Source organism: Salvelinus alpinus, chromosome 17, assembly GCF_045679555.1.
Source record: "Salvelinus alpinus chromosome 17, SLU_Salpinus.1, whole genome shotgun sequence".
NCBI classification, from domain to species: Eukaryota; Metazoa; Chordata; class Actinopteri; order Salmoniformes; family Salmonidae; genus Salvelinus; species Salvelinus alpinus.
Genome location: NC_092102.1, coordinates 48,027,986 through 48,040,029, shown reverse-complemented (window position 1 = coordinate 48,040,029; position 12,044 = coordinate 48,027,986). Strand labels below are relative to the sequence as shown.

Below are 12,044 nucleotides of genomic sequence, written 5' to 3'. Positions count from 1 at the left end.
GACACGAAACACATTTACCAGCTATTTCCCTTTAAATTTACAGCTTTGTTTGTAATGGTGTGTGTGTCACAATAATGATACCTTAAATTGAAATGTACCTAGAAACAATACTGAACGAGACTTACCATTTTAAAGATAACATGTTTTTTTTTAAAGGAGTGAAAAGGTTCTGACTTCACAAAACGGAGGAGGAAGAGACCCAAGGAAATACAGAACATAATTTAAAATGTTTTTGTAAAAACAGAGTTGAAAAATGGTTGTGACCAAAAGGTATGAAATTCATCACTACTTGTGACAAAGTGAAAAACAGGACTTTGCGGGCTTTATTTTTTTCCCCCCCATACAAAAAAAAAACGTGTTAATTTAAAAACACATTAAATATTACAAACCTTCTGGCACAAAGAAAGAAAAGGCACATTTCGAACATGACATAAAAGTACTGTAGAAATGATCGTAGAATCACATAGATGTCCGTAAACATCTCTGCTTAGTTTCTTATAAGTGGTAAATAACAAGCAAAGCCCTTGTTGTAATAAGCACTTTGTTGTTTTTATATACACATTAAAACAAAAACACTAAACTCTCCACAAAGTAACAAAAAGAAATAATCACACAGCGACTTTTAAAAAAACTGATTTGATTGTTGCATTGGGTTCGTTATACAGTTAAGTATAACAGCAGGCAGCAGGGTAGCCTAGTGGTTAGAGCGTTGGACTAGTAACTGAAAGGTTGCAAGTTCAAATTCCCGAGCTGACAAGGTAAAACTCTCTTGTTCTGCCCCTGAACAAGGCAGTTAACCACTTCGAAAGCTTTTGAAAAATAAATTTTGGCAATTTTGGCAATGCATGAAAGAAACTGTGGTTAAGTTTACGTTAGACATTTCTAAGCAGCATTCAAACCAATTTACAAATCATTTGAAAAAGGTAAAGGAACTACTTGGTTGGAGGGAACTTCAGCCCTGTTCCAGGTCATCTGCATATCAGTCACATCTCAAAACGCCTGGATAAGTGTTTAACAAGTCAGAAATCACACAGAGGGGAAAAATCTTAACTTCCACAAAGTCACATTGTCTCCTATTGGCATCGTAGCATGACTATGTGAGAATTTGAGTGGAAGTTAAAGATTCGCCCCAAAGATTGGTTAATTGATGCAGTGGTGACTGCATTTGCAGGCAGTCTGGAACACAGCCGTCGACAGCAGAGAACTGCCCAGTTAGGACGGCAGGGGCCTGACCCCTGAACCCTCCTCTACGTCCGCAGGGGGGTTGGTTGACTTGTGGAAAGATGTTTCCTTAAAGATGAACCAGCAGTTACCACCCCACAATATCAGATTGAGGAATCCAAAGATCTGCCATAAGGGGGGGCGACAAAATCATGTTTCTTAGTCAGGAAGTTAAAAGAATGTCATTGAGATGTTGCTACTATGCCTCATTATGAACCTGTCCCGTTGTGAGAATGAAAGCAGGTTCTACAAAAGAGGACTTATGGTGAAGCAGGGTTAAATTCCATTTCAATCCAATCAATTGAGGAAGTAAAACACTTTTAAATTTTTTTTTTAAGCAGTTTCCTTGAATTGAAGGTGCAGATTATAACCAACATGAATGATGCGTATAGCTTACCACAGAGGAGTTGAGTCGTCCCACGTGAGGCACTGCTCCCGGTGTGCACTTGTTGCTGACGTCCATGCAGGCGGAGATTAAGCCTACCAGGTTAGAGGGGCTGGTAGCCCACTTGACGTCAGTCAGGCCTTTACCCCAGGCAGAGGAGGACACCAGCCACAGGAAGGCGAAGGCTGCTGTCACCACCAGGTCCTGTTGGAAGAACGGGAGACATGGTAAATAAAAACTGTACAATACATTCAGGTTCAGGATGAAGGCTGGAACGTTACAAAAAAGAAACCCACCTACACAGTACCTTCAGAAGGTATTCACACCCCTTGACGTATTCCACGTGTTACAGCCTGAACTCAATAGATCTCACAATACCCCCGGAATGACAAAAGTGAAACGTGTTAAGAAATGAGCAAAAAAAAAAAATGAACTAATTATTTGGAACTCAGGAAACAAATTATTTTATTTCAGTTTACTAAATTGTTTTTTTTTTCAGTACAGGATGCATGTTTAAACACTTCTCAGTCTCCTGAAACACCGCCTACAGACGGGTGTGTAGACGTTGTGAATGCCTTGAGACTGACAGATTGGCTGCATTGAAAGATGGCTGATCGTATTATATTGTGTTGAATATTACAGCCGTCTTTTAGTAATATACTGGTAGTATTTTATCAACATTTGCAGCAAGATGAAAAGGAGAATCTAAAGAGGAAAACTGTCTCTTCTTTAACTGCACAATGTGTTGGTGTTTCAAACCAATTTGAAACACATTCTACCATGTATATCCTTGAGTGGCCCAGCCAGAGCCCGGACTTGAACCCAATCAAAACATCTCTGGAGAGACCTGAAAATAGCTGTGCAGCAACGCTCCCGATCTAACTGGACAGAGCTTGAGCAAATCTGCAGAGAAGAATGGGAGAAACTCCCCAAATACAGCTGTGGCAAGCTTGTAGCTTCATACCCAAGAAGACTTGAGGCTGTAATCACTGCCTAAGGTCCTTAAACAAAGTACTGAGTAAAGAGCCTGAATCTTATGTAAATGTGATCGTTTAAAAAATTATATATATACACATTTTCTAAAATGTCTAAACCTGTTTTAGATTTGTCATTATGATTGATGATGGGAGGGAAAAAAACTATGTAATCAATTTTAGAATAAGGCTGTAAATTAACAAAATGTGTAAAAAGTCAAAGGGGTCTGAATACTTTCCCGAATGCACTGCATGTGACTTGTTCAGCACACGTTTACTCCTGAACTTATTTAGGCCATAACAAAGGGGTTGCATACTTATTCACTTAAAAACATTTCAGATTTAAATATGTTTTATTAATTTGTAAACATTTTGAAAAACATATTTTGACTGACATTATGGGGTATTGTGCGTGACAAAAAAAAATGTATCACAATTTAATCAATTTTCAATTCGTGCAAAACGTAAAAGAGGTGCGACTACTTTTTGAAGGCAGTGTATGTAAACAGACCATATAACAACCTCACTTTGTACCAGATTATTACTGCATTCCACAAATGCAGTAATAATAATAATTTGTTATCAGGCTTATGATTTCCATTTTAATGTATCTGATTGGTTGGGACTTAAACTAGTGAAGGAGACCTGGGTTAAATACACAATGTCAAAGACTTGAAAGTATTTGATGTGCGCTTGATTTAGCTTGGTGTTTGAACTTTTGGAACAATTCTACTCGTTCCATTGTTCCAGGCAAACAAAATTAAGTGTTTGACAATATATTTTAAAATCATATTTTATTTGTCACGTGCAACAGGTGTAGACCTCACCGTGAAATGCTTACCCACAAGCCTGTAAATCTATTTTCTTAACTGCATTGTTGGTTAGGAAAATATTTACTAAATAAACTAAAGTAAAAATTCCTTTAAAAAACACAGTAAAATAACAATGATTAGTAGCAGCAGTGTAAAAACAAAGGGAGGGGGGGGGGCAAATAGTCGGGTAGCTGTTTGATTAATTGTTCAGCAGTCTTTTGGCTTGGGGGGTAGAAGCTGTTAAAGAGCCTTTTGGACCTAGACGTGGTGCTCTGGTACAACCTGCCGTGCGATAGCAGAGAGAACAGTCTATGACTTGGGTGAATGGAATCTTTGAAAAAAAGTTTGGGCCTTCCTCTGACACCGCCTGGTATACAGGTCCTGGATGGCAGAAAGCTTGGTCCCAGTGATGTACTGGGCCATACGCACTACCCTCTGTAGAGCTCTCCGGTCGGATGCCGAGCAGTTGCCATACCAGGCGGCGATGCAACCGGTCAGGATGCTCTTGATGGTGCAGTTGTAGAACTTTGAGGATCCATGCCAAATCTTTTCAGTCTCCTGAGGGGGAATAGGTGTTGTCGTGCCCTCTTCCCAACCTTCTTGGTGTGTTTGGACCATGATAGTTTTACGAAAAATATAAACTCTTGGTAGATAATTTGGTCTACAGCTTATCATGAGGTACTCTACCTCAGGCGAGCAATACCTCGAGACCTCCTTAATATTAGACATTGCGCACCAGCTGTTAGACAAATAGACACAAACCACCAGCCCTCATCTTATTGGACGTAGTTGTTCTGTCCTGCCGATGCTGGAAAACCCATCCAGATGTATGTTATCCATGTCGTCGTTCAGCCACGACTCGGTGAAACATAAGATATTACAGTTTAAAATGTCCCGTGGGTAGGATAGTCTCGAACGGAGCTCATCCAGTTTATTCTCCAGCGATTGCACGTTGGCCAATAGAACAGATGGTAGAGGTGGGTTACCTACTCAAGGACGAATTCTCACAAGGGACCTGGATCTGCACCCCTTGTATCTCAGTCTTCTCTTCATGCAAATGACGGGGATTTGGGCCTGGTCCGGCAGAAACAGTATTTCCTTTGCGTCAGCTAAAGAAAAAAATATTTGTCCAGTTCGATGTGAACAATCGCTGTTCTGATATCTAGAAGCTATTTTCTGTCATAAGAGACAATAGCAGTAACATTATCTAAAAAATAAGTTAAATAATGCGAAAAAACACAAAATAGCACAATTGGTTAGGAGCCTGTAAAAAGGCAGCCATCTCCTCCAGCATTCACCATGAGGAACACAGCCCTCTCATTTACATATATACTTGACCCAGATCGGTTGATCCACAAGCAACCAAAATGTTCAATGACAGTTTCTTGGAATATTAAAGTGGCTCCACTATTGACACAATGTTAGTTATTTTTTTTGCAGAGCTGCTGACTCCATGAGGTCCCCACCCTCCCCAGCTCCAGAGGTCCCCACCCTCCCCAGTTCCAGAGGACCCCACCCTCCCCAGTTCCAGAGGACCCCACCCTTCAACCTCCCCAGTTCGAGGACCCCACCCCTCATCCTCACTCTCCCCAGTTCCAGAGGACCCCTCACCCTCCCCAGTTCCAGAGGACCCCACCCTGCCCAGTTCCAGCTGCTGACTCCCTGAGGAACACAGCACTCACCCTCCACACTTCCAGAGGACCCCTCACCCTCCACAGTTCCAGAGGACCCCACCCCTCACCCTCCACAGTTCCAGAGGACCCCCCACCCTCCACAGTTCCAGAGGACCCCCCACCCTCCACAGTTCCAGGTCTTCATTGACACACCCATTAAGTGCGCTTTCTCACAGAGAGCATAAAGTTCACCATTCCAGTTAACTCACCTCAAACGGGGCCAGGTTTACAGAATGTTTGCTTGTTCCCAAAGACTCACACAGATTTCAAATGTCTTTAGTGTCACACAACAAAAACCCTCAAGCTCTTTAGTGGTTCTATAGACGGGCTCAACACCGACCACCTTCAACTCACCACAATGGGGCCGCGGCTGGTCTGCCTGTAGACGTGCTGGTAGCCCAGGTAGATCACCAGGCTGGCGGTGCTGTAGAGGAAGGCAAACACCCCGATACAGACGTAGAACTCAGCTGAGGAGGAGTAGTCGCCGGTCAGATAGTTCTGGATAGTGCTGGAGTCGTTCTTACAGGAGGGCACACTGTACGGGTGAGCCATGAGTCTGTAGGAGTAGAGTGAGACAAGGTTGTTGTTACGAACCCCTGTTGCCCTGCAGTATAGGGTGGGGGGGGGGGGGGGGGGGGAGGAAACGAGACCATTTAGCAAGCCTGTTGTCAACCTTTTGGTTAGCAATCACCTGCTCACGAGTGACTGGTAACTGTATTGCATCAGCAATTAGTTCAATATACTTCCATTCTTCCCTGGGCTGTTTGTCAGAGGGGGATCAGCTTCCCAGAGGTAGCACACAACCCATCCTCTTGATCAAACTCTTTGAACAGAGCAGTGTTCGACAAATCTATGACGTCACCCACTTGTCGTGCCTGAGCACGAGTGGCAGCACAAGCGGGGAACACATGTGGATAACTCCGTGCCAGCTCATTGGAGAGAGTGGTCACTTTTATCCAATACGGCTACTACCTTTCCTCCGGCAATATCGTTACCCATTATAAAGGTCACACCTTTTACTGGCAACATAGAACGTACCCCCACTCTGAATATTCCACTGATATAACTCAGTGTACTTTCACAAAGTGCAATGGCACTGGGACAAAACCCATTTCAATACTCTGAACTAACACACTGGAACCACAGTATGTATCGTCGGAGAAGGGCAACACATCAGACAATATAAATGACTGCGCAGCACCAGTATCTAAGGATTTTAACCGGACGCTGAGATGCTTCGTCATTCGTTAGGGAAACAAACCCCTCAAATGAACGGTTCATAACTGCGGTCGGGGACTGGGCCTTTCAAACTACATTTACCCTTAGGCACCTGTTTCGTTTCAGACCTCACAACCGTACGAATGAATTAGACCAACACCTGTTGGCGGCTTGGCACGAAGAGGCATCCCGTGTTTGCATTTAAGCAGGAAGCAATCATTAATCCTATGTCCCACCTTATGACAATAGAAACAGGGCCGCTCATTTTTCTGGCGTGCTTGATATACTACTGCTGGCCGACTAGGGCTAAAAGTAGGCAACTCATTGGCTCTACTCTCAGTATGAGCCGAAAACTCGCTCTTGCGTCAACACAAACTGGTCTGTCAACACAGACGCTTCTGACAGGGAGGATACTTTCTGTTCGTTTAGGTAAACGACAATATGTTCAGGTAAGCAATTCTTAAACTCTTCCAACAAGATTAACTCCCGGAGAGTTGAAATCAGTTACCTCGCAAGCAGCATGCCATTTATCAAAACAGATTTCCCTTGTCTCTAGCAAATTCCACATAAGTCTTACTAGAAGACTTTCTCTGAGACCTGAATCTCTGTCGGTATGCCTCAGGAACAAGCTCATAGGCACGAAGAACAGTAGCTTTGACCACTTCATAATTCAAACTGTCCTCCAGAGGTAGCGCTGACAAAACCTTGTGGGCTTTACCAGTTAATTTACACTGAAGTAATAGGCACCATACCTCTTCAGGCCATTTCAATGCTACGGCTATACGTTCAAATACACAAAAATAGGAGTCACCCTCTGACTCTCTGAACAAAGGTACCAAGGCAATCTGCCTACTAATGTCAAAAGTGTTGGAAGCTCCAGCTGGTGAGGACGGCTCACTAACAGACACAGCGGTAACGGAGGCTGGCCCCGCCGTCTCGGCCTCCAGTTCCATCTGGCGCATTTTGAACGCCAACTGCCGCTGTCTCAATTTTACACATCTCCAACTGCCGCTGTCTCAATTTTACACATCTCCAACTGCCGCTGTCTCAATTTTACACATCTCCAACTGCCGCTGTCTCAATTTTACACATCTCCAACTGCCGCTGTCTCAATTTTACACATCTCCAACTGCCGCTGTCTCAATTTTACACATCTCCAACTGCCGCTGTCTCAATTTTACACATCTCCAACTGCCGCTGTCTCAATTTTACACATCTCCAACTGCCGCTGTCTCAATTTTACACATCTCCAACTGTCGCTGTCTCAATTTTACACATCTCCAACTGCCGCTGTCTCAATTTTACACATCTCCAACTGCCGCTGTCTCAATTTTACACATCTCCAACTGCCGCTGTCTCAATTTTACACATCTCCAACTGCCGCTGTCTCAATTTTACACATCTCCAACTGCCGCTGTCTCAATTTTACACATCTCCAACTGCCGCTGTCTCAATTTTACACATCTCCAACTGTCGCTGTCTCAATTTTACACATCTCCAACTGTCGCTGTCTCAATTTTACACATCTCCAACTGCCGCTGTATCAATTTTACACATCTCCAACTGTCGCTATCTCCAACTGCCGCTGTCTCAATTTTACACATCTCCAACTGCCGCTGTCTCAATTTTACACATCTCCAACTGCCGCTGTTCTCTTTCTGCCTCAATTTTACACGTCTCCAACTGGAGACTTTCTCGCCTACTTTGGGCTCTCTGTTCCGCCTCCAGTTGGAGCTGTGTCGAACGGACATCCCTCCTGGCATCACCATTTGACAGCGGGTAGAGTGGATCAAAACGGGGCAATGTGGCTGGAGCTTTAGCCTCGCCCTCAGACACCAACGGGTTTACAGGAGCAGCAACATCCCCTACAGGGGTAGTAGGCTCAGGCAGCGGTAACACAAGCACCTGCTCTTCCAACAAAACATTTAACACCAGCTGTTTAACCTCCGCTTTAACTAAACTCTGCGGAATAGATACCGAATAATGGTCAGCAAATCAATTCTACGCATTTGTCAAAAACCTCCCACGCAGGGTTATCCAAAAAGGATTTCAACTCAAAAGTAGCCATTTTGAACTACCACTAATACACAAGAGCCAACAAATAGCACTCTAATGCTACATCAGCTATTCCCAGCGGTGACGCTCAACACTGAACTAGACCACTACAATCATTTGCACGAGCGGCATGGGTGTCAGTAAAGACAGATCCCGGATGAGCCCCCACTTATGTTACAAACCACTTTTGGCCCTGCAGTCTAGGGGGGGGGGGGGGGGGGGGGACGAGATCCGTAACATAACTCATGCAAATCACCCCAGTGAATAAGTAACAGTGAGAATTAAAAAACCACAGACAAGCTAAATCTACCGTCAAACACTTCAGGTTTATTTGTAAACACACGGTAATGAAGTGTGGGATAAAGGGGCTGAGCTGGACCCAAGGAAAGACATACTAAATACCAAAACAAACCCCTAGTCTAGCCTGCTTTAAGAACAGCTAACTAACCAGAAATACAGTGGGTGGTCCGCCCAGTTCTAACTAGGGTATTTAGACACTGTTTCCCTACGGGTAATGTAGGCCCAACGGGCGACTTGACTGGTTATCCCCTTTTCCCACCAACAAACAGTCATACACCACAACAATACAATACTCACAGGCTAACGGACAAAGTGACACGTAGGTGCAAAAACCAAAAAAAAGAAATCTCCAGAGACAACTGATTGAGATACTTTAAAAACCAAGGGAAAGGGGATGTGATTGGGTAAGGGAAAAGGAGCAGGTGTTTCTTCTGATTAGCGACTGATTAGGGAATGGTGACTGTCACCTGTGAGTAGGGCAGAAGGAGAGAAACACACACAGTATATCTGTATCTGTAACAGTTGTGTTCACAAGGGACGAACACACTTCTCAGGTCAGTCATAGTCGTAGATAAATGCATGTTTTTGCTTATGTTCTGTTTACCTGAACGGGTAGTTAAAGTCAGCAGTGATTTCTTGGCTGATGCTTCCATGGCACTGCACGTTGATGCTCGTAGAGCCGGCATAACCCGACGTTGTAGCGAAGGCAAATATGGAGAAGACCTGCACAGACAGACGAAAGCTCACATAAGGACAGGACACAATCAAAATGAAAGAACCAGTTGACATAACTGGAAATAACATTCAGTCCAAAAACTACAGAACATATGACTATGTCACCCTGTGGTAACTATGTCACCCTGTGGTAACTATGTCACCAGTTTGCAGTCTGAAGGTGTTGTGACAGGAGTTGATAGGTCAGGTAACGGATCAGATAGAACTACTGACAGAATGCGGAGCAAGACTGGATCATGGGCCTTCGAGTCATCGTGGATGTCACACACCAGACTGACATCCTTCCTCACAGGAAGTGATTTTTATCACTTGAATATAGAATGAAGAAAAAAAAACTGCCTTAGAGAAATCAACTGTGGTTGTAGAACTGTAGTGACGGTCTGGGTTTGATACAAGGGTTAAATATGGCGGTTAGATTCATGTTTATTTAAACATTATTTTTGCCCACACCCAAAACAAACAAACAAAAAAATCATGATTTATGTTCAGTTTAAAATGTATTTTAGTTTGTTTGAGTCAAACATAGTTTCAGTATAGTTTGTTTTTCCAAAGAGATCTGTTAATTATGTTATTTAAAATATATATATAATAATCCCCATTTTTGGGGATTATTTGTTTTTCATTTCAGTTTTATAGGCTAGTAGCAATGCCCCCAAATTTGTTCTGTATGGTTCTGCCTGACAAAATGACTGAGGACTGGCCACTAGCCTACTATAAACAGCCTTGCTCTAGAAGTTGTTTTAATAGCTGTAACATATACGCCTGTTATACAGTACAGGATGCATGGCGCCCCATGCAGGTAGACTAGTGGTTAGAGCGTTGGACTCAGATCTAACCCCGAGGTGACAAGGTCAAAATAAATCATCTGTTGCCCCTGAACAAGGCACTTAACCCACTGTTCCCTGGTAGGCCGTCACCGAAATAAGAATTTGTTCTTAACTGACTTGCCTAGTTTTAAATAAATGTAAAATAAAAATGTCTAAACACTTCTGTGTCTCCAGAAACACCCTGATTCTGGCGGGGGGGTTCCCGCACAACACCAGCAACACGGTTTAAAAGGTCACTGGTTGCTTAGGACTAAATGACGTTGCTAAATAAAAACATATATTTGATACATTGAATTCCTCCCCATGCTAGGCCACATAATAACTAAGCGAAATTCGACTCCTCGATGTAACGTTACTTCACATCAACGGCGTTGAGCCTAATCGAGGCTATTCTTTGGGTTTGACCGAAAGCCGTATTTGTTTTTTAAATACAAACTTCATTTTATGTGACGTAGGAGCGCCAGTCCGCCCACACTTCTCTCCGTTCAACTCCGTCGGTGTAGATTACATCTCCGGGTTGAGTTTCACTTGGTTAGCCACATAATAGCCTAATATGTAAATAAGAACAAAAAAACTAACTTACCCATTCGAGCACTCGAATAAATGCCAAGGGCTCTTTCAGGGGTCCCAGGTCAAGAGCAAATCCTGAAGTCAGAATTTTCTTTAGATATTCAGGGACGAAGAGGTAAACAACGTTATTATTAGCTAAAACAAGGTTTTCGTTAGCGCATCCGTATTCAACCACCACACAAATTGATTACCACGCAATATGTTTGCGCAATAGAAGTAGGTTGAAAATTATATTTAACAAACGCATAATAACGTATTTGGCAAGCTGTTGTTACCTGGGATATCCCGTCCATCGTACCACTATCCACGTTTATTTCTCGGACAGTATGAAGAACTTGGACAATTGCAAAATAATTTTCGAAATTTATGTCAAACTTTTTTTGGTGTGCGTGTGAAGAGCGCTGCACACGTGATCACCGACGTTCTTAAAGTGACACGTGGTGAATGGATAGTCCACCTTTCCGTCTTCCTTCTTCGTCTTCTTCTATGATATCATGGCGGTCCGCAAACAATCGTTTAAGTGCATACCGCCACCTACTGTGTGGAATGTTCGATCAATCGGGATCTGCCGATCCTGTATTAGCATGAAAATACAATTCTAAACCAAATAAATCCCTAACTTCTGCCACACCCCTCTGTCCAACCCCAGTAAACGGTATCTATATCATGCTGAAACACTCCACCCAGCATGTCAACAACCATTTCAACAGTAACATCTGTTACCCCCCCAATATCTGTTTTGCCATCTCCACAATAACCTTCAACCTGGCAATTCTGCTTTCCACAACCCAAGTCATATTGATAGCCTTACTTATAAAAGCTGTGAAGTCAACTTTATTAATTATCAAAGTGTCCTTTGACACCAAACCATGCCAGGACCATCAGAAGCATCAGCCCTGACAGCAGGTCCACTTACTACAGGTACATCCATGTCAGATCCATCAGCCCTGACAGCAGGTCCACTTACTACAGGTACATCCATGTAAGATCCATCAGCCCTGACAGCAGGTCCACTTACTACAGGTAAATCCATGTAAGATCCATCAGCCCTGACAGCAGGTCCACTTACTACAGGTAGATCCATCAGCCCTGACAACAGGTCCACTTACTACAGGTACATCCATGTAAGATCCATCAGCCCTGACAGCAGGTCCACTTACTACAGGTAGATCCATGTAAGATCCATCAGCCCTGACAGCAGGTCCACTTACTACAGGTAGATCCATGTAAGATCCATCAGCCCTGACAGTAGATCCACTTACTACAGGTACATC

The 12,044-nt window shown here is 43.4% G+C and overlaps 1 protein-coding gene across 1 annotated transcript; it reads right to left on the bottom strand.

Moving 5' to 3' along the window:
• Positions 1-303: 303 nt before the first annotated feature.
• Positions 304-11,264, bottom strand: LOC139543098 (synaptophysin-like protein 1). The gene is made up of 6 exons (XM_071349265.1): positions 11,046-11,264; positions 10,784-10,861; positions 9,243-9,361; positions 5,420-5,621; positions 1,619-1,810; positions 304-1,347 (listed from the first exon to the last, which is right to left on the bottom strand). Exons 1-6 carry the CDS (start codon positions 11,061-11,063, stop codon positions 1,213-1,215), a joined length of 744 nt encoding a protein of 247 aa, XP_071205366.1. The 5' UTR covers positions 11,064-11,264; the 3' UTR covers positions 304-1,212.
• Positions 11,265-12,044: the final 780 nt, after the last annotated feature.

Coding starts and splice junctions, on each gene's coding strand:
- LOC139543098 (XM_071349265.1), bottom strand. Junction 1,811..5,419: donor CCAGCCGCGGCCCCATTGTG/GTGAGTTGAAGG, acceptor TTCTTCCAACAG/GACCTGGTGGTGACAGCAGC. Junction 1,348..1,618: donor GACGACTCAACTCCTCTGTG/GTAAGCTATACG, acceptor CCCTTATGGCAG/ATCTTTGGATTCCTCAATCT.